Source organism: Lepidochelys kempii, chromosome 6, assembly GCF_965140285.1.
Source record: "Lepidochelys kempii isolate rLepKem1 chromosome 6, rLepKem1.hap1, whole genome shotgun sequence".
Taxonomy (NCBI): domain Eukaryota; kingdom Metazoa; phylum Chordata; order Testudines; family Cheloniidae; genus Lepidochelys; species Lepidochelys kempii.
In genome coordinates, this window is record NC_136385.1 from 16,127,513 (window position 1) to 16,149,863 (window position 22,351).

General features: G+C 49.4%; 1 protein-coding gene across 1 annotated transcript in view; it reads right to left on the bottom strand.

Moving 5' to 3' along the window:
- Positions 1–20: 20 nt before the first annotated feature.
- DDB1 (damage specific DNA binding protein 1) overlaps positions 21–22,351 on the bottom strand; it is a 23,983-nt gene continuing 1,652 nt past the window's right edge. The window contains exons 4-27 of the mRNA XM_073346924.2: positions 21,746–21,967; positions 14,666–14,780; positions 14,456–14,553; positions 12,785–12,943; positions 12,220–12,303; positions 11,104–11,220; positions 10,673–10,775; positions 10,377–10,452; positions 10,187–10,295; positions 9,819–9,997; positions 9,567–9,730; positions 9,362–9,469; positions 8,664–8,871; positions 8,012–8,107; positions 7,577–7,688; positions 6,751–6,874; positions 6,214–6,378; positions 5,595–5,689; positions 5,259–5,429; positions 4,194–4,303; positions 3,769–3,938; positions 2,906–3,008; positions 951–1,074; positions 21–767 (exon numbers count right to left, since the gene is read on the bottom strand). Of these exons, the coding sequence (XP_073203025.1) occupies positions 684–767; positions 951–1,074; positions 2,906–3,008; positions 3,769–3,938; positions 4,194–4,303; positions 5,259–5,429; positions 5,595–5,689; positions 6,214–6,378; positions 6,751–6,874; positions 7,577–7,688; positions 8,012–8,107; positions 8,664–8,871; positions 9,362–9,469; positions 9,567–9,730; positions 9,819–9,997; positions 10,187–10,295; positions 10,377–10,452; positions 10,673–10,775; positions 11,104–11,220; positions 12,220–12,303; positions 12,785–12,943; positions 14,456–14,553; positions 14,666–14,780; positions 21,746–21,967 (3,096 nt within the window). The 3' untranslated portion in view covers positions 21–683. The remainder of the gene's footprint in view (positions 768–950; positions 1,075–2,905; positions 3,009–3,768; positions 3,939–4,193; positions 4,304–5,258; positions 5,430–5,594; positions 5,690–6,213; positions 6,379–6,750; positions 6,875–7,576; positions 7,689–8,011; positions 8,108–8,663; positions 8,872–9,361; positions 9,470–9,566; positions 9,731–9,818; positions 9,998–10,186; positions 10,296–10,376; positions 10,453–10,672; positions 10,776–11,103; positions 11,221–12,219; positions 12,304–12,784; positions 12,944–14,455; positions 14,554–14,665; positions 14,781–21,745; positions 21,968–22,351) is intronic.

The following is a 22,351-nucleotide window of genomic DNA, read 5'->3' on the forward strand; positions in this document are numbered from 1 at the left end:
GAGAAGGCAGGAGCCAGACCTTTCCTCTTGGACTCTTACTTTATTTGGTAAAACTCAGAAACCAAACCACAGATATTTCACTTTCCCGACCTTTCCTCCCTGAGCACACCACAAATCCTGTGGAGAGAGAGAGAGACCTTCTCTACCCTTTGAGCTTCACCACCCAGACAAACAGGCATCTCCCCAAGCCAGCAAGGTATCTCCCCCATCTTCCCAGCACCAGAGAAGAGCCTCCAGCCCATCCTCATTACAGAGGCAGAAGGGGGTGCAGGAGACTTCCACTTCAAAACACACTGAATCAAAGAAAAATCAAATAAAAAGATACTAAAGACAACAGTGAACAAGTGAGTCAAGGGGGAAGTCCAGGCAAGGGGTGACCCTTCAGCCAAGCGCTGGCAGTTACCCAATAGGAGCAATCGGCCATGACCAGTCCTGGGTTGGGAGCCAAGGTCCACAGGATTGGTGAACCCAAGCAGGAAACAACAGGATGCCCAGCCAAAAATCACATCCCCGAGTCCCTAGCGAGATGGCTTCAGTTCAGAGGTTCTCCCCTTCCACCCGGAAAGATAACAGCAGCCTCTGGTGTCATAGTGCAACTGGCTAGGGGACCCCCTGGCTGCAGGTGAGAAGAGACTCCATATTCTACCATGGAGGAAAATGCTAGGAGATGAGTCCGAATCCTATTAATGGATCCGGGTCAGCTCCTCCACGATCTTTATCAGGTCGTCCACGGTGGCCTCTCTCTTCATGCCACTGCCATCGTCAATCTGCAACAAGGGACAGATGTGTTACAGCAGCATGACTTGGGGGGAGAGGAGGAACAGAGCTCCTACAGAAGCACCCCTGCATGAACCACGGTTAAGAAGTGCCATTCAAAAGATTAGTGCCAGAGATCAGTTTCCCAAGATCCTCTGCTGCTCACCGATTCTCACACCCAAACCCCATCTCACCTGTAGGTTTGCTACCACCTCCTGCATTTTGGGCCGGCTGATGTCCAGGAAGCTTTCAATCAAGTCACCGTCAATGAACCCTGTGGCTGGCTCCGTCTTGCGCTCAGTGTGAAATGATCTCCAGGTGGAAGCAAGAATCAAGGAGCAAAACCCACTTAAACTGCACCATCCTCAAACTCCCTTAAACACCACTCAGAACAGAACTCCACCCCCAGGCATGCAGAGCAGCTTCGTAGGACACACACTGCCCCATTTCCCACACATACATGCGACATCCACGACCAGTGCAGCATTTGATTTACATCATGGCCCAGTATTTCAGAGAGACAGACAGACAGTGAGCTTTCTGGGGCAAGGACTGTGTGCCAAGCCCAATGGAGTCCCTGACCCCGACTGCAATACAACAGAGTGCCCGATTCATCCTGCTACTCTGCAAAGCAGCTCAAAAAATTCCCCCTACCCACTGGTAGAGTCCCCTAGGGCAGTAGCCTCCAACCGTTTTTACACACAAGATCACTTTTTGAACTTAAGATCAACCCAGGATCTACCTCGCCCCTTCCCTGAGGCCCCTTCCCTTCCCCGAGGCCCCTTCCCTTCCCCGAGGCTCCGCCCTGCTCACTCCATTCCCCCTACCCTCACTCACTTTCACTTGGCTGGGGCAGGGGCTGCGGGCTCTGGGCTGGGGCTGAGGGGCTCAGAGTGTGGGAGAGGGCTCTGGGCTGAGCCTGGGGCAGGGAGCTGGGGTGCAGGAGTGAGGGGTCCAAGCTCTGAGAGGGTGTTTGGGTGCAGGGGTCATGTGATCCCACTGCACCTAGTCTCATAGAATCCACTGAACATTTCATGAGTTTTACTTATTATTAGTGTCGTTTGTGGTTTATAGATCGAAAATTCTTCAGGGATTGTCACAAATCAGTGCAACATTCTCAACTGTGGGGTGTGCATTGGCTGAGCCTGGGGCAGTGGGTTTGGATGCAGGAGGGGGTGGGGGAGTGGGCTCTTGGGGGGATTTGGGTGCAGGAGGGAGCTCCAGGCTGGGGCAGGGGGTTGGGGTCTCTTGTGGGGAGTTTAGGTGCAGGAGGGAGCTCTGGGCTGGGGTGCGGGGTCTGGGAGGGAGCTCTGGGCTGGGGTGCAGGCGGGGGTGTGAGGTGCAGGGTCTGGCCCGGAGCCGCTTATCACAGACAGCTCCCAGTTAGCAGTGTATCAGGGCTCAGGCAGGCTGCCCGCCCGCAGTAGCCCCATGCTGCTCCCAGAAGCAGCTGGCTGCTGGGACATCTCTGCATGCAGCCCCTGGGGGGGAGGGGGGCAGTGGATCTCCATGCGCTACCTGCGCCTGCAAGTACCACCCCCGCAGCTCCCATTGGCCGGGAACAGGGACGATGCTGGGGGTGGGGACAGCGCGCAAAGCCACCTCCCCACACCCCTTCCCCCAGGGGCCGCAGAGACATGCCAGCAGCCAGCTGCTTCCGGGAGCAGCATGGGACCATAGCAGGCAGGCAGCCTCTAAGCCCCACTGCACCGCTGGACTTTTAGCAGCCTGGAGGTCGCAAATGACTGGCTAAGGCTCCAGGATCAACCAGTCGATCGCAATCGATGGGTTGGTGACCACTGCCCTAGCGTATAGGTGCCAAAGCTCTGCCTGCCTACTATACATGTGAAGTGCCAGAGACACCATGTCCAAGTGATCAGAGCTCACCACAGTGGGTCACAGTAACACAAAGATCTGGTGAACTTCCATAAATTCTCCCACCACCCAGGCTCCTGAAAGTCACTCTAGGCTTTGGCTCATCAATTCATGTGTCAGCGTTCTAGCATTCGCTGTGTCAGCCTCTATCCCACTCATGGCACAGCCTAACAGTCACGGTTTAGGTGACTGCCACTGTAAAAGGCACCTTCATTGCTAAGCTCCTAGATCTGCTAGAGAAGGCGGCACAGAACGGGAGGACGGGGAAGGATATAAGGAGTGCTCGATCTTGCCCACACTCTTGATGACTTTATTGAGTCTGTTCTGCATATCCAGCAGGAGGTTGTACCAGCTTTCCGACAGCGATGTCACCAGCCCTGCAAGAAAGGAGAGGGCAATGAGGGGCAGGGCTGGATGAAGCAGTTTCCTGGCAACCTTTGGGCCACACTGTTGCAGATTCCAGCAGGCTGGGAATGGCAGGCTCTTGCCTGGCAGTTAATGGGTAGAGATGGTCACAAGTGATCCCCCCACCCAGGAAATTTAAATGGAAGTGAAAAAAAAAATCACTTTCTTTCATATTTTCCACAGAAAACTTCATTTTTCAGCAAAAATTCAAAAGTGAAAAGATTAAAATCCAGAAAAGCTGGTGTCTCTCAGGAGCTGTGGTTCAGGTACCTTATGCTCCCATTCCACGTAGGCTGGGCTCCCTGATGGGACTACATCTCCCATGATGCACCACAGTGTCCCCCTCTTGGAGAGGGATGGCAGCACATCCTGGGACATGTAGGCAGGCTGGGGAGCCCAGCCAAGGAAAGCGAGTTGGAACAACTACATCTCACATGAAGCACCGCAGCAGCATTTCTAAATATATATATATATATTTTTAGCAGAAGTATTTTGATTGCCCCCAAAAAATCAAAGTTTGCTGATGAAAGCAGACACTGTGCAAATATTTTAAATTTTTCAGCAAAAACCAATCTGCCCAGCCCAACTAATAGCTCCAGGAGGGCTCTGCTATTGAATCCACTTTGGCAGCTTCTTTTCAAGGCCCATGTTAGTGCTCCTCCAGGATCTGAGATCCCCACACAACAGGCCCTAGCAGCAGGGTGAGAGGCAGCCAAGGAGCTCTCCCCTTACCGATCATTCCGTTGACCGTGCCAAAGAGCACCGAGCCCTGCGTCGGTGTGGACGTCTCGCCCAGGTTCTGCATGACCAGGGAGCCGTGGCAGAACACGTTGACAAACTCCCCCAGGTGGAACAGCCCCACTTCCTGCAAGTGCTGGCGCTCCTCATCGGTCGTGGCAGCACTGAAATACAAGGACCCTGGTAGGCAATGGGGTAAGAACACAGACCAGAGGCACCACAGAGACATGTCCCCCTGCACACAAGCACACTCCCCATCCCAGTACTCTGAGCTAACAAATGCACCTCCCCACAGCCACATTCCACACACAGAAGAGAGGCAGGTCCTGCCAGCTAACACCCACCTGTAAAGGGAGGGAATGATAGGATGTACCACACCACCACCACCAGACAATGCATCATGCCCAGAGCCAGCTTACCTGTCCTTCTGGCACACAAACAGGTTAAAAGCATTCTCTGCTCCCAGGAAGTTGTCATCATCCAAGATCTCCACGGCACTCATCCAGTTTGGGTTGAAGTCTCGAGCAATCTTAAAGAGCATGACACACACCAAGGGAGATCAGGCCCTGCTGTGAGCCCCCAAGGTGATATCCGCATGGAGCCACCCTGCCCCACCCAACGCCAAGGTTACAATGGCATGGAGGGATCCCACCCAGCCCTCTGAGCCCAGGAATGAAGTCAGGTGGAAGGAGGAAGCGCCAGCCCATGTCAGAGCTAGAGGAAGGAGGTTTGCATGTTCACAAGGCCACTTGGCAGAGCAGCAGCACAGCACAAACTCCAGTTGATGGGATCACAATCCCATCTCCCCAGGAGAGGGACTCTGTGCCAGTTTCATGCAGAAGTGGCTCTTTCTGGAGGAGCCTAGGAAGGTGGGGCCTTTGGATGGAAAAGCAGGCTGATCCCTGGAAGGACTACACCAGAGAGCCAGCTACTCCACCAGTACATTCCCTACCCCGAGAACGTAACAAGGATCCTGGCAGGACTACCCATGTTGCTTGTGAGGGGGGCTGGTCTCTCATCAGGACACCTTGTACTACCCATCCTGGATCTCACCACAGGAAGCCAGGACAACCCACCTCCCAGCCCCATGGCAGGCACCAGATATCACACAAAGCATCCTTTCCTCAAGGCTTGTGACACTGAACCAGATCCCCCAGCAGCCTGTCCCACAGGAGCTATCTGCCACAGGCTAGCTTCAAGAAGAAATGGAGTACTTGTGGCACCTTAGAGACTAAGTACTCCTTTTCTTTTTGCGAATACAGATTAACACGGCAGCTACTCTGAGGGCTGGCTTCAGTAGATCCTTTTTGAGGCGCAGTGTCCATAAGAATGGGAAGCCCAGCTCTGTTGGCTCTCCTCTGGCCAAACTGCCCTCTCCTCACCCCACAAGCTGCTCTCCCTTTCCTGAAAGCTCCTTGCTGTACCACAGGATCGAGACCTCTCCCACCACCCTAGGATCACCCTGGGTAAAAGAGTATTGATACCTCCTCAAAGTTACCCTCCATGGGCTTGTAGGCAAGAAGCAGAACGGAGCGCATCAGATCCCCAACCAGGATGAAGTCCCCCTTGGTCTTCACGTAGAGAGCCATGATGTTATTGTAATGGTTACACTCTGTGCGCAATTCCTTCTCTGCCGTCCACTCATACAGACGCACCTGAGGGAACAGACATGTGAGCCAGGGCCAGCACAGAAAAACTAGAGGGACATAGCAGCCCAGCGCACCAGAGCACAGTAGCTCTTTCAATCTTGTGGCTGAGCCGCCTCCCAACTCTGGAGAAAACTCTTCCCTGGGATATCCAGCGCCTTGCAAGAGCCTTACCGTGCTGTTGATGCTGGCTAGGAGCTTGCCGTTGAACTCCACCATGGAATACACAGCCCCTTTCACTTCCTTCTCGGCCAGACTCTGCAGTTTCCCTGGAACGCACCAACAGACTCTTTGGTTACCCTCTGTGCCCCCCAAGAGCAGCTACAAGACCCTCTGTGGAACCCAAACAAGATGCTCTACTCAAGTCTGTTCTCTCCCTAGAAAGGCTAAGTCCATTTCTCAGCCAGTCGGTGGGCAGCTGCTGGCCCAGTGACAGTAGCAGAAGGATGTGAGAGGTAAAACTGGAAAGACCATGGGATTCAGACTCCAGCTCTGGAAGGAAGTTAGGGTGAAGGATTATGGTATCCTAATGGGAGATGGGGAGAAGTACCATAATTTGGAGGTTGGTTCACAGCAGAGCAAAAGCTCCCAAGCAGCAGAAGAGCCTGGGGGCACAAGCTTTCTCATGGACAGCTGGCAACCATCTGTCAGCAGGTCTGTGAGGGAAGCCAAGGTGCCTGTTGCAGTGATGTCCATTCCCAATCATCTGGATTTAGTGGGTGACCTCCCTTGGATGATTGGAGTTCTGCCAGGAGAGGGACCCCGTACAGGAATTCAGCCTTCTCCCTCTTACCATCTGAGTAGTGGAAGACTACAATGCGACCCTGTTTGGGCTCAGCCTCCTCGGGATACACCATGGCCGTGCCCACAATGAAGTAAGTGTTGGGGTCCTTGCCCAGCTTGCAGGAGACCAGGCTTAGGGCGTATTCATTCTGCAGGAACTGGTGAGCGTGGAGCACTGGGTGTAGAAAAGAGAAAAGCAATTGGATTGTGGCTAAGAGCCCTCTCCCCTCCCACGCTACTGGACCAGCTTATCAAAAAGAACTAAGAGCCTGCTCCATGTGCCCAAGTCACAGAGCCAAGAACTTCCCTAGAGACCCCCTCTTTGCCAGTCTGTGCTTCCGCTCAGTATAACCCCCTCGGCCTTACACCCAACCCTCCTCCAGGAGTCCCCATCCCTTTGCCTTTCCTTCTTATAAAGCCTCTTTTTCACAGAGCTGCTGGTCTCATCCATGCCCATTTGCTGCATGTGCATTGCAAGGGAAAGTGTTCAGCAGGTAAGCTGAGCCCCCTCCTGGGGCAGGAAGAAGGGAGTGGTTGGGGTCGGTACCTTCAAAGGTGTGCTGGTCTATGATGAGTAGATTGTGCACCTCCACCTCCTCTCCGAAGGATGTCTCGTGTGGGGCAGTACTGCTGGAAAACAGCTTGCTGGAGCTGACGCTGCTGGACAGGGCCTGGGACAGAGAGAGTGATCACACCCTCAAGCTACTCGCAGTGGCCTAGCACACTGGGAGAGCAGAAAGGCTGAACGAGAAAGAAAGCTGGAAATGCAGAGTAGGGGTAAGAAGATGAATGAGATCCCAGACAAGCCCCTTGGCCAAATGGGTCACTGATGTGGGGGGAACATTTCTTCCCATGGGAAAATCCAGACGCAGCTGCTCAGGGGCACATGAGCACATTGGACTCCCCCTCAGAGATCTTTCAGAAAGGCACAGAATGATGAGACAGAAGTTTCCATGGCAGCTTCTGAGAGGACTTTTGTCTCAGCCATGGAGAGAAGGAAACAGCCTAGGATGGATCAGCAATCCCATCTAATGAGCAATCTGAATGGTAAGACTCAGGGAAACAAAGGAGATCTGGGGCTCTGGGATGAGAGAAAAGGGGAACATGTGACAGGGGAAGCCGCAGAGTCTGCTAGAGATAAAAAGATTCAAGAGAGTCTAAAACTAGAGTCCCACCCTCCCTCTTTCCCACCGTCCCTCCTGCCCAGACTGCCATGGGGTAAGGCAGTGGAGTCCACATACTCAACCTTGGGATGACAAGATGGTCAAGGAAAATATGTATCACCATTTGGCTCGAAGAGTCATGTTTCCAACAGCCGCTAATCCAGTGGCCCAGCTCCCGAGCCCACATGCCTTCCCAGAGCTTCCTCTCACCTGGGTGCTGGCACTGGGTCTCAGTGCAGTGGTGCCCCCACTGGCATCCTGCACCTCAATGCGACTCGAAAGTACGCCAAAGCACTGAGACACCTCCTGGTAGCAGATTTTCCTGCAGGATAAACAGAACAAGCCGTGTGAGCAAGGACTCCTCAGCGGGAGGGGAGAGAGCATGTCTGAGGCTAAGGAAAACATAGAGGCTCCTGGGACACTAGGCTGTTAAACTGCTCAATTCCCAGACATCTCCTTACTACAGCCCCCAGGCTGCTCTCAGAATGCCAGCCACCAATCTCATTGATTCGTCCATCTCACCACTTCCACACACCAGTGGAAAGGTGGGGCGGCTCCTCTTTGAAGAGTGATGAGCCATGCCATCGTCCTTCCCCAATCACACACATGGTGCAGACCCAGAAACCCTAACACCCCACTGCTCACCTGGGCGACTCGTAGAGGGGAACCGTGCGGATGTGCAGCTTCTGGATCTCGTCGATGGTGCCGATTGTCAGAGTGCTGTTGTTGGCCAATGCCAGACTGTAAAGAAAGGAGACTGTCATTGATCAGGCTTGTAAACCAGGTGCCCAGAGAGGAAGCCACTGACTCCAGGGCTCTGCATAGCTAGGATGCTGGGAGAACAGCTAGACTAACACAGCACTGATCTCCTGACTAAGGGTTACTGGGACCCAGCCTGGGCGGAAGAACCCAGTGCTGGTATATAGGGAGGGACAAAGTAAGCAATGGCAAGTGTCTTCTCATTCAACACCATCAGGGCAGCAAAAGAGCTGGACTGTTATGTGTGAGGAAAAGGAGCGTGTCTGATCGCATTTGGAGGAGGGTTTCCCTTCCCCATTCTCCATACAGCTGCAAGCTGGCCTGTGAGTATACTGCTCACTGAACATGCCGTCACCTTCCACCTTCTTGTCAGCCAGGCCTGAGCAGGGAATGCACGTGGGGGTGTTGTGCCCTTTCAACAATAGATCAGGTAGAAGAATGCAGCTGGGAACCCTCCAGCCATGCTGCTCCTTACCTCACTTGGGCCAGTGCAGAGTCCAGAAGCCCCTCCCCTCTGACATGGGGTGAGCGTGCTCACCTGTCGGGGTAGCCATCTGAGTTGAGGGGGCACATGTAGTTCACCTCCTTGAGGTTGACATTGGAGAAGACCAGCTTGTGGTTACTGCTGTAGATCACAGTGGGGCGGTCAGAGCAGGCAAAGACATTGGTGGTGGAGAGCGAACGGAACGTTCTCAGGACGGTGGGCTGGGTGCCCAGCGTCACTTTCTTACGGTCGCTCAGCAAACCTATAGTAAGGGAGCAGCAGTGTTAGGAGCTGCCCAACCAAAGGAGATGGGAGCTTTTGGAAGAGTGGAATCAAGCCGCGAGGCACACTGGCTGGAAGGGGCCCACATGGAGGCCAGAGACACCATGCAGTTAGCAGAGGGTGGCTGTCAAAGCGTTTCACACAAAGAGCCACCTCATGTCCCCTCCAGGAGAGGGAAGAGTAGCCCTTCCTTGAAAAGCAGGCAAGGGGTGATCCCCCTCCTGTAGCAGGAATCCTGATTATATTGAGTATCTGAACAGAAGCTGCCTGTCAGATTCCCAAGGGATGTCAGGGTTATTACAAATGGGTGAGATCCCTGTCCTGTCGGGGTGTGGCCTGACCAGGATGGAGCAGGGAGGGGCCATCATCATCACAGGCCAGCCCACTTGGGATCAAAGAGAGGATTCGGAAGGGCATCTTATCAGTCTCGTCCCCCTCAAAAGCCAGACTAGGAAGGGCCATGCACTCACCTGTCTCAATGCTGAGCCCAAAGTAGAAGAGAGCCCCGTCTCCAAGGGCACAGAGAAGATAGTGGCTGCTCTCAAAGGTGGTCATCAGAATGGAGCGGGGAATGATCTCTGCAGGGGGTTGGGAAAAAAGAGAAGGCCTCATTAAGTGACACACATAGCTTTGTTCACTGCTCCCAGTACAGAATGCCCCACAAACAGTGCCTACCTCCTCCCAGCATCTCCTTGTGCAGCAGCTCAAACGAGGGCAGCTTTAGGATGCGGGCCGAAATGTCAGTCCAGAGGCCAATGGCACACAGAGGGGACATGCCATTAGAGTCCCCCAGTGGGGTGATGTCCAGGCAGGCCACCTCATGCTCCATCTCTGTGCAGCTAGCAGGCAGGCAGGAAGGAAATGGACAGGTCAGTAACCAGGCTGGGGGCCAGAGGAACGACACAAGGGCAAGGGGATCACACTCACCTTATTTGCCTGAGCTCCTGGGGCTGGATCTCCAGGTAGTAGAGTGCTCGCCCCACAGCCACTACCACCTGGCTGCTGTTACAGGAAGCCACGCTGATGTTCTTCCCCTTGGGCTCTTTCCATTCACTCACCAGGGCTTTGGGCTCCTGAGTGACCAGCCGCACGGAGGCAGAGGTGATCTGGAGGAGCGGGAAACACTTCAGCTCAGATGCAGGGCACACTCACCGTCAATGACACTCAGCCCAGGTGAAACGCTGCCACCATCCCTGTTACTGGGAGCACATTCTCTAGGCCTCCTCCCATGATACCTCACAGCCCTTTCCATTCCAGCCAGAAGTCCCCTCCTCTCCCACTGGCCTCACCAGTACCTGGATCAGTTGCTGATGGGCCACATTGCCACAGAAGAAGGTTTGCTGATCATCTACGAATCCTGTCAACTCAGTTTCCTCCACTTCCTCCCCGTTTAACATCAGAACCCTACAAGAGGGAAAGAACTCATTAACTGGGTGCAGAGCGCAAAGCCCAGAGCCTGCCCCAGCATTAACCCCAGAGCCTTACCTGGTCTGACCCACAAAGGATAGCACCAAGGTGTTGTCAGTTTCACGGTGTGAATCGGACCTCAGGGGCCATAGGCCTGCACAAGGAAAGAGCCCAATATTACTCAGAGTAAACATCTCAGCAAAAAGCTTAGGGAGATGCCCCTTGACACACCCCACACCCTGCCCAGCCAGCATGCAGGACACGTCTCCCAGTCCCCTCTGAAGCTGTGGGTCACAACCACATGGATTTGTAGAACAGGCTGACAGAGCTGAAGGCTGTCATGTATGCTCTACTCTCCCGATGGATTTATGTACCTTTAATCCCTGGCAGGTCGATGCTGGCGTGTTCGTGAATCCCAATCCCATTCCGGATGATCCTCAGGGAGCCCTCCTTAAAGGCGCCAGAGCACGTGACCAGCTAGAAAGAGGAGGTACCCATTAACTTTCCTCTAATCTTCCCTTGTGAGAAGGGATCCCTGGGAAGCAGCCACCCTAAGACTCCTGCTATGCACTCACAGCTCCTTCCCGCAATGGATCTCAAAGCACCACCATTCGCTGCTCCTAACACAGAATACCCCACAAGCACTACCTATCCTCCCTTCCAGCATCTCCTTGCGTAGTAGCTCAGATGAGGGCAGCTTGGATGCCCAGCATGGAGCACAGTCTATCCCTCCTTTGCACTGGGCACGCCCCATCTGGAGTAGACGCACTCAGCACCGACAAAGGGAAGGCAGAGCCAATATTACCTGCCCTTGACCCTGTCTCTCCAGATCCACCACACACATGTCCACGATGGGGCCCAGGTTGGTGAAGGTTTCCATGGCCACTACGTAGGAGCCTTGTTCATTGCTGTCCACGCTGAGCTGTGAACACAAAGTCATTAGCTCCCAAAGTAAATGCAGGGAGCACCCAGAGTTGCTAGCAGATATGAAACTCCCATAATGCTTTGTACGTAAGTCCCAGAACACTGTGGGGCATGAATCAAAGTGCTGGTGTTCTGTATCTATACACCTAAATGTACTCTGTACACAGGCTGAACCTTAGTGTGTGACCAAGTGATGGAATGTGTGTAATCTCCTGCTGTGATCCTGTCAACCCACAGAAAAAGTCATCAGATGTCTAGGAAACCAAGAAAAGAGACCACTTGTGACTGACGAGGGATACTTGCAGATGTGTTTTGTGATTGATAAGATAATAAACTACTGAGATGTTTTTAATTCATCAAGATTTGCTTGTTGTCAGAGATGTTTTCTGTAATAACAACTTGGTTCAAAATGCCTATGGACTTATCAAATCATGTACACTGAAATACCATAAAGGATATTTCACAAGTAATTAGGCTGTTGAAAAAGAAATTCCTTTCTCTCTCTTTGTAAAGACCCAAGGCACATAAGGAGCTGAGGTTTTGAGAGTTAGTTGGGAGTGAATCAAGAACATTTCTGCAGATCAGTTTGGTAATATACAGTCTTCCTTTCTGTATTCTGTACTGTGCTGTATCAATATGTAATAATCTGATTCATAAATACTGACTGAGCCTGTTTATTCAACCTGTTTCAGAGTGGTACCCGTGTTAGTCTGTATCAGCAAAAAAAACGAGGAGTACTCGTGGCACCTCAGAGATTAACAAACTTAATTTGTTAGTCTCTAAATTGCCACAAGTACTCCTCTTTTTTTTTTCCGACCTGTTGTCAATAACAGAACCAAACTTCCAGCAAACAGAGCAGAGAGGCCTGGGCGAGGCAATGGGAAGCAAGGCAGAGGCTCCCCTGACCCATCCACGCCTCTTGGGATCCAGCAGGGAGGGGAAAGGTGAACAAATGTGGCTTCAGATAGAACTAGATCAGGAGAGGACTTCTTCTCACCTTCACAAGCTGGGAGTCCCCAAGCCGAGAGCCGACAAAGACAACACCATTATCTAGGTAGGTCAGGCACTCTGCAATGGATGTCTAGGCGAGGAGACAGATGGACCAGCAGGTTAGGGGGAAAAAAGCCTGTAGCAGATATACAATTCAAGCCCACTGGAAAGCCCCCGGCCAGAGCAGGGCCCCTACCCTGCAAACACCAATCCCAAACTCCAGCTCCATGGGAAAGCCCCTGGAAGGAGGTTAAGATCCATAGCCTGAAATAAAATCCTTTTAGAGAACCACCAAAGAGAGTACATTCTCCCCTCAATGACTGACCGAAGCACCAGCCACAATGCAAACCCTGAAGGTGGGGACGCTAGCAAAGGACCCACACTTGGTCACTCCCCATAAATCCTGGTGCCTCAGGGGGTTCAGAGCTGTGAAAATAGCAGAGAATTAAACCCCACCCCATCCCAGTGGAGACTCGCTTCTCTCCATTTAAGTCCTTGAGCTGTGCTTGCAGCTCATGAATTCCCTAGGCAGAGACAACACATAGCACAGCAGCAAGGGGGAAGAGCGCTACCTCTCCAAGCAGCTCCACACGCAGGTCCTTCAGGCTGACTGTGCCATCCATCTGCTCTTCCTTCTCCAGAAGCAGCATGAAGAGACGGCCCTCCATATCCCCCAGGAGGTAACGGGATCCGTTGGGATCCACACGGTTGTGGCACACGATTGTACTTTGCTGCAGGCAGAGAAAGTGGTTGGAGTTACTGGGCTCCCTAGCTTGGTATCCAGCTCCCAGCAGCCGCCAATGCCAGATGTAGCAGAGAAGAGTGAATACGCCCACAACGCACATGGCCAACAGTACAATCCTGCGTGAGGTGGTGAATTCCCCTGACCATTGTGGCAATCTGCTCGCTCCTTGGGACAGTGATTTGACTCCACACTGATTATATTGTGCCAGTGCTTATATGTGAGTCTGAGGTGGAACTTCCCCATTATCAACTACTCAGAACTGTCTCAGGAATTACAGGTCAGGCTGAAACGCCTTAGGCCCATTCTCAGCTCAGGAGTGACCCCCTTAGAAACTCCCATTCCGCTGACTGAGCGCTTTCAGCAGATGAACTGTCCCGATGCTGTTTTGGGCCCAGACAGCTGCATGCCAGCTTTGTCTCAGGACTCTGAGCAAGTGGTTTTCTGAGTGACAGCATGACCAGAAGCTGGGCATCATCTGTTTGGGTTGGGATTTAATGGCATGCTCCTGCAGCCCTTATCCAAGCAAAATCTCCCATCGACTTTAAGGGCAGATGTGCCTGTGCTAGGTCGGCAGGACACGGCCCAGAGAAACTCCCAGGCAGCATGTTACTTTTCTTACTAATGCAGCACACATCAAAGCATGGGCCTCCAAAGAGCCTGAGCTGACAGCCTGTCAGCCACTCAAGCCATGATGCCTGTATCCATTTCCACAATTCTAGCCCATTGTTGTCTCAGCCTTCAAATGATCTTCTGATCATAGCTCTGCTTTTCTTTCAGTCTAACACACACACTCACTCCCCTTGTTGCCTCTGTGATCTAGTTGATGCTTCCTGTATAATTTGCACCCAGGAATCATACCCCTCTGACTAGGATCACACCCGCTGGCTCAGACACCCCACCTGGGCTCCCCTCTTGCCAAACCAAGCATTCTCTCACACTCAGTGTTGTATTCAAGCTTCAGATCTTTCACTGCTACAGGTCCTACCTTTGCTGTGAGCCTTTCAGCTGCATCTCTGCTTTGGCTTGGGCCAATGCCCGAACCTCACTCTGCTACCTAATGTATTTCTTTCTCTGCAGCCCCAGAGCCCCAACAGACTTTTGGCTTTACAGCATTCTCCCTGGCACTCAAAGCAAAGAGCAGCCCCACCCATATTTGGCTATAAGGGGACCAGGCACACGCCTTCTTCAACACAGAACACATCCCTCAAGTGCCCGAAGACAGGGATCAACAACTGTACCAGACACCCATTCATGCACCCAAAGGGCACATCTCTACTCCCAAGTGACAGTGTAGGGGAGTCCCATCCCACAGATATGCAAGGGTGAGAGAGCAGTTTAAAATCCCAGCCTGGAGATCCCTTAGTACAGGTGAGCCTTAGAACTTACTACATGCAGCACCTAGGCACAAGGTGGAAACTGAAGTGCAAGGGATCCAGGCCCCAGGAGCAGCCGTATCCAAGGCCCTAGGGAACAGCATTCTAGAAAGAAACTCTCTCACCTTGATGATGGGTGGAGCTATAGCCAGATATTTATCGCCATTGTGGTAGGTGATTGACTCTTGCCCAATGATGATAGCTCCTCCAAAGGGCTCGGGCACTGCAGAAAGGGAGAACGCAGACAGACTTGTTAGAGAGTACCTGTAACAAGGTGAAGCATCACCACTGAAGCAAGATGTGGTAGGTAAGATCTTCTATAAGGAAGAACCGACCTGCAATTACCATGGACGCTTCGGCCTCTACATTCTCCTGTTTCCAGGGACCCTTGTTGAATTCCTTCTCTCGCAGGGATACCTCGTACGTTTTGACATGGCGGCCCTGGGGATCCTGCAGAAAGAGAAGCAACAGAAATCACTGCAGCAGGCAAGCAGAAGTGTGTGTTTGATCATGAACACAATGAGATTACTTGCAGAGTAATAAGGAGGCTGCAGGGCTGCAATGTCTGATTAGGGGCTGCAAAACAGCAGGAGGATAGAGTCTGACCCTCTACAATCAATACCATGTTAGAGTGGAAATGCTTAAGCAATGCCCTAGTCATATTATCCAATTCTCTCAAATACAATATAATAGTCTACAGCCTTAGCTGCATGTGCATGCAGAACCTTCTAGAGCTGTAATACTTGACATGCCCAGAAGGCAATGATAATACAGACTGTCTTGTTATAGTTCACAATTTTCTTTGTCACAGCTTCTCTTTATAGACAGCCTTTTTAAAAAAGTCGCCTTTTCTCTCATGATATTTATGACCCATTATTTGTACTGCAGTAGTGTCTGGGGCCCCAATCATGGAACGGTCTATCGTGCTAGGTGCTGTACAAACACACAAGACAGCTCCTGTCCCAAAGAGTTACGGTATATCAATCTGAGAGACAACAGGTGGATACAACAAATGGAAGAGCACACAGTAACGATGAGACGATACTGGCTAGCATAAAAAGCAGTGGTCTCAGCAGACCCACTCTCTGACCATTATCCAGTTTACCCATGGACTCTGCTGCAAACATGCAAGCTAGTGTGACAGCCAGCATGTTGACCGACACACCAAGCAGACTGAACCAGGGACCTCCAAAGCTACAATTGACCCAGAGATTCATGCTCTGTAGCTGGAGCTGTAACAAACTCATATCCCCTGCCGATCAGGCACAGAGAGGGTCATGTAACACACTGAGTAGGTTACATAAACTCTTGCTATTACTTAAAGCTATTATTCTGCAGTATATTGTGTAAGCACAGTATACTAATACTTTTCACAGAAATGATTCTTCTGAACTGATGTTTGTCTGAGACACAGAATAGTGCTCTGTACTACCAGCTTACAGAAAACCCATACAGCACTATTATTTTAGGAACCGTATGGGATCCAGGAACTACAGACTGTATTGTAATGATGCAGGTGCCCAAAAGAGCAGAATTAAGGTTGCGAGCATGGTTCTATTATGAAAAATTACTTTTTTTTGTTAAAGGACACTGTTAGGCTCTGTGTGTACTGTGTCTTGGCAATTTTCAGATCCAATCAACAGTTTCTAAGTAAAAGATTTTTACTAACTGCCTGCTCTGCAAAGTCAAAGTTAAGCTGGGTTCTTTCCAGCTCACACTTAAACAAAGATTATGCAGTTGGAACTTAAATCGCTTGGTTAGCAATGTTCTAACTCAAGGAGCGTGAGCTTAACATTCCTGTGGTGGAAAGAACACCTTAACAGCCCAACACTGTGGCATTTAATTTCAGAAAGGCAAACTATGCAAAAATGAGGAGGTTAGTTAAACAGAAATTAAAAAGGTACAGTGACTAGAGTGAAATCCCTGCAAGCTGAATGGACACTTTTCAAAGACACCATAATAGAGGGTCAACTTAAAATGTATACCCCAAATTAAAAAACACAGTAAAAGGACAAAAAAAGAGCCACTGTGGCTTAACCACCATGTAAAAGAAGCAGTGAGATAAAAAGGCATCTTTTAAAAAGTGGAAGTCAAATCCTAGTGAGGTAAATAGAAAGGAGCATTAGCACTGCCAAATTAAATGTAAAAATGTAATAAGAAAAGCCAAAAAGGAGTTTGAAGAACAGCTAGCCAAAAACTCAAAAGGTAATAACAAAATGTTTAAGTACATCAGAAACAGGAAGCCTGCTGAACAACCAGTGGGGTCCCTGGACGATCGAGATACAAAAGGAGCACTTAAAGATGATAAAGTAATCACAGAGAAACTAAATGAATTCTTTGCTTCAGTCTTCACGGCTGAGGATATTAGGGAGATTCCCAAACCTGAGCCGTCTTTTGTAGGTGACAAATCTGAGGAATTGTCACAGATTGAAGTGTCACTAGAGGAGGTTTTGGAATTAATTGAGGAACTTAAGAGTAACAAGTCACCAGGACCAAATGGCATTCACCCAAGAGTCCTGAAAGAACTCAAATGTGAAATTGCGGAACTATTAACTATGGTTTGTAACCTGTCCTTTAAATCAGTTACTGTACCCAATGACTGGAAGATAGCTAGTGTAACGCCCATATTTAAGAAGGGCTCTAGAGGTGATCCTGGCAATTACAGACCAGTAAGTCTAACATCAGTACCGGGCAAATTAGCTGAAACAACAGTAAAGAATAAAATGGTCAGACACATAGAAGAACATAAATTCTTGCACAAAAGTCAACATGGTTTCTGTAAAGGGAGATCATGTCTTACTAATCTGTTAGAGTTCTTTGAGGGGGTCAACAAACATGTGGACAAGGGAGATCCTGTGGACATAGCGTACTTAGATTTCCAGAAAGCCTTTGACAAGGTCCCTCACCAAAGGCTCTTACATATATTAAGTTGTCATGGGATAAGAGGGAAGATCCTTTCATGGATTGAGAACTGGTTAAAAGACAGGGAACAAAGGGTAGGAATAAATGATAAATTTTCAGAATGGAGAGGGGTAACTAGTGGTGTTCCCCAAGGGTCAGTCTAGGACCAATCCTATTCAACTTATTCATAAATGATCTGGAGAAAGTGTAAACAGCGAAGTGGCAAAGTTTGCAGATGATACTAAACTGCTCAAGATAGTTAAAACCAAAGCAGACTGTGAAGAACTTCAAAAAGATCTCACAAAACTAAGTGATTGGGCAACAAAATGGCAAATGAATTTTAATGTGGATAAATGTAAAGTAATGCACATTGGAAAAAATAACTCCAACTATACATACAATATGATGCGGGCTAATTTAGCTACAACTAATCAGAAGAAAGATCTTGGAGTCATCGCGGATAGTCCTCTGAAGATACCCACGCAGTGTGCAGCAGCAGTCAAAAAAGCAAATAGGATATTAGGAATTATTAAAAAAGGGAGAGAGAATAAGACGGAGACTATCTTATTGCCCTTACATAAATCCATGGTGCACCCACATCTTGAATACTGCGTACAGATGTGGTCCCCTCATCTCAAAAAAGATATACTGGCATTAGAAAAGGTTCAGAAAAGGGCAACTAAAATGATTAGGGGTTTGGAATGGGTCCCATATGAGGAGAGATTAAAGAGGCAGGACTTTTCAGCGTGGAAAAAGGAGACTAAGGGGGGATATGATGGAGGTATATAAAAACATGAGTGGTGGGAGAAAGTGAATAAGGAAAAGTTATTTACTTGTTCCCATAATATAAGACCTAGGGGCCTCCAAATGAAATTAATGGGTAGCAGATTTAAAACAAATAAAAGGAAGTTCTTCGTCACTCAGTGCACAGTCAACCTGTGGAACTCCTTGCCTGACGAGGTTGTGAAGGCTAGGACGATAACAGGGTTTAAAAGGGAACTGGATAAATTAATGGAGTTAAGTCCATTAATGGCTATTAGCCAGGATGGGTAAGGAATGGTGTCCCTAGCCTCTGTCAGAGGGTGGAGATGGATGGCAGGAGAGAGACCACTTGATCACCACCTGTTAGGTTCACTCCCTCTGGGGCACCTGGCATTGGCCACTGTCGGTAGACAGGATACTGGGCTGGATGGACCTTTGGTCTGACCCAGTATGGCCATTCTTATGTTCTTATGAGCTGGATTCTCTTCTGATTGTGCTGGCAAACCAGTGTTAATCAGAGTAAAGAGCAGTAAAAACTTAAGTTTATCAGTAAAGCAAGAAGCAGTTACAAGGAATAGAAATGGGGAATAGATCTGAGTGTAAAGCTGCTGTTTTTACAGTAGCTTTTCAGAGTAAAATTGCATTTTAACTCTGGGATTTCTGGACCAATTTAGAGTCCTTTCAACTGGTATGTTTTCTCAACAGTCTTTTGTATGGAATTTTATTCATATTTGTGGTATCTGCCTTTGGCATTTAAAAACAAAAAAAAAAAAAGGCCACCCACCAACATCTAAGAACATGCACTGCAATTCTGATCAGTCCAAATTGTCTGATCAGGATTAATAACTTTAGAGAGAATTAGACATGAAAAAAACTCCGAAACCTCTCCCTGCCTACACGCACACAATTCAGAGCGACAGCAACCAAAACAAACCAAATGTTTTATGTAAGAATTAATGAGTCAGACAGAATGCGCATCTCACTCTGCTGCAAGGGCAAAATTTACTGCGCTGCATTAAGTGTTTGTTGGCAGACACAAATCAAATCAACCCTTCCTTCTTATACCAGGACTGTTTGATTATTATAAACAAGGCATTAATAGCTTCACTGTTAAATAGAAATGTTTACAACCCTTAGATCTGTGGAAACAAAGCCCTGTTTTCCTACTGACTATATGAATAGCCAAAGTCCCCTTGTGCCTCTGTCTACCAAAGCAGCAGAGACGTTCTGAGTACAACCCTGGAATTCCTGAGTTCTTACCAAGGCTCTGACATGGACTCTATGACCTGGATCAAATCACTGCCACTCTCTGCCTCAGTTTCCCCACCAGCACGGGGGTAATGCTTTCCTATCTCACGGGGTAAGTTGCGTTTCAGAGAGTGTTGTGTAAAAGCCATTATTTATACTTATTAGCTTTAAGGAAGCCACAAACATCTCAAACTGGGTGCAATGGTTACACAAACCCCATTGCTGTAGCATGTGTAAATGTTATGGAACACAGATATAATAAAAGTATTACAGGCAAATGTCATGATGGAAGGGGCTCAGCTCCCTGGTCTGTTCAGACCTTGGCCCCTCTGCTCAGACTGCCAACAATTATTACAGTGTGGCCTAGCGGATAGACCACTGGACTAGGAGTCAGGGGACATGAGTTCCATTCCCAGTTCTGACACAGACAGGGAGTCTATGTCACACAGAATATCAGGGTTGGAAGGGACCTCAGGAGGTCATCTAGTCCAACCCCCTGCTCAAAGCAGGACCAATCCCCAATTAAATCATCCCAGCCAGGGCTTTGTCAAGCCTGACCTTAAAAACTTCTAAGGAAGGAGATTCTACCACCTCCCTAGATAACGCATTCCAGTGTTTCACCACCCTCATAGCGAAAAAGTTTTTCCTAATATCCAACTTAAACCTCCCCACTGCAACTTGAGACCATTACTCCTTGTCCTGTCCTCTTTTACCACTGAGAATAGTCTAGAACCATCCTCTCTGGAACCACCTCTCAGGTAGTTGAAAGCAGCTATCAAATCCCCTCTCATTCTTCTCTTCTGCAGACTGAACAATCCCAGTTCCCTCAGCCTCTCCTCATAAGTCATGTGTTCCAGACCCCTAATCATTTTTGTTGCCCTTCGCTGGACTCTCTCCAATTTATCCACATCCTTCTTGTAGTGTGGGGCCCAAAACTGGGCACAGTACTCCAGATGGGGCCTCACCAATGTCGAATAGAGGGGGCCGATCACGTCCCTCGATCTGCTCGCTATGCCCCTACTTATACATCCCAAAATGCCATTGGCCTTCTTGGCAACAAGGGCACACTGTTGACTCATATCCAGCTTCTCGTCCACTATCACCCCTAGGTCCTTTTCCGCAGAACTGCTGCCTAGCCTTTCAGTCCCTAGTCTGTAGCTGTGCATTGGGTTCTTCCGTCCTGAGTGCAGGACTCTGCACTTATCCTTATTGAACCTCATCAGATTTCTTTTGGCCCAATCCTCTAATTTGTCTAGGTCCCTCTGTATCCTATCCCTGCCCTCCAACGTATGAACCACTCCTCCCAGTTTAGTATCATCTGCAAATTTGCTGAGAGTGCAATCCACACCATCCTCCAGATCATTTATGAAGATATTGAACAAAACCGGCCCCAGGACCGACCCCTGGGGCACTCCACTTGACACCTGCTGCCAACTAGACATGGAGCCATTGATCACTACCCGTTAAGCCCGACAATCTAGCCAACTTTCTACCCACCTTATAGTGCATTCATCCAGCCCATACTTCTTTAACTTGACACATCTCTCCTATGTGTCTCAGATTTGCCATCTGTAAAATGGGAATAATGTTACTGACCTCCTCTGACCTCCTTTGTAAAGTGCGGAGCTCTACTGATGAAATGCACATTATAAAAGCTAGATTATTACTTGTGCTCATGACTTGTATGTGATCAAGCCATTAAGAACTAAACTGAAGCCACCAAACTCATTTCACACAGGCACCAAAAAGCCATCAGACAGCAATTACTTTCAGTCAGTGTCTATCTGCCTGGGCTAGATTTGCACTGGCAATGTAAAGACGAAGGACTCCATGTCCTCTCACCAATTTTCTGAGCCAGCCAGCTAGCCCACAGAGTTTGTTTTGAGATGTGTAAGTAGAGATGTAACAGTGCTCAGAAATGTTGCCTTTGGGAGACTATCCCAACAGTAAGACAGACTTGAGGCACCTACAGAAATTAAAAGTAGCCTTAACCTATAGCTGAACAGGATTTACTGACTCTTCACAACCACTGAGAAGGAGGCAGATCAGGGCCCAACATCACCTTTTATAAAGAAATAGCCAGAGCCTGTAAACCCAATCTGAGCTCTCCGCAACCTATCCAATGCATGCTGAGACACATTTCTGCTAACCATTTAATAAGAAATAGGCACATCTAAAGCACCAGTCATCCAAGAATCTCAATGCTCCTAAAGAGGGAAGCTTTGACCTCCCATGGAGTGCTAATACCCATGTGGCATAGACAGAAAAAGTGAGACAGAGAGAGGTGAGGTGGCTTTTCCTAAGTTGGTCGGTCAGTCGAGTCCTGATTCCCAGCCTCTTGCTCTAACCACTAGACCACAGTGCTGCTTAGCATAGGTTCCAGGACAGCATAAATGACTTGGACAATTACAAGGACATTCAGGGACTCCAACTCACACCAGCCCTGCCCAATGATTTCCAACACCCTCTATTCAGGAACAACTCAAGGAAGCCACCCAGGGTACCTGGTAAACAAAGCAGATGGTAGGAGCCTGGCAGCCATAGAGGAACTTGACATCGATGACCTGCAGCTCCTCCAGGCGGATGTTAAAGGCCTTTAACTCCTTGTTGTCCCGGTCCAGAGGAATGACCTTGAAGAGGCCATCATAGAGCCGCAATCCAATCATCCGACACTCAGGGTCAATGATGCCAATTATACCCGTCTCTGAGGGCCGACCAATGCGATCCTGGGAGAGAAGAGACTACCATCAAAAAGAGACCCAAACAAAGAACCAAGAGAACACTCAGTGAGGTCAAAAGACAAAGACAATTTCCTGCAATCCATTTAATAGGCTTTAGCATATTGTCCAGCAAGCAAATGGTGACTTGGGTATCCCATGTCCAAAATGGATGTCCTTTTCACCAATGAGCCATGACATTCTCCAAAGATAAAACAGCCGGCCTCAATAACTTGACTCTCAGTTTCCTGTAGCATAAACACTCTGCAGTCTCTTTTCTAGAGAGGCAACATGGCTTTGTAGATAGAGCACCGAACAGGGACACACAAGACCTGTGTTCTATTCCCATGTCTGCCTGGGTGACTCAGACAAGTCACCACCCTGTGCCTCAGT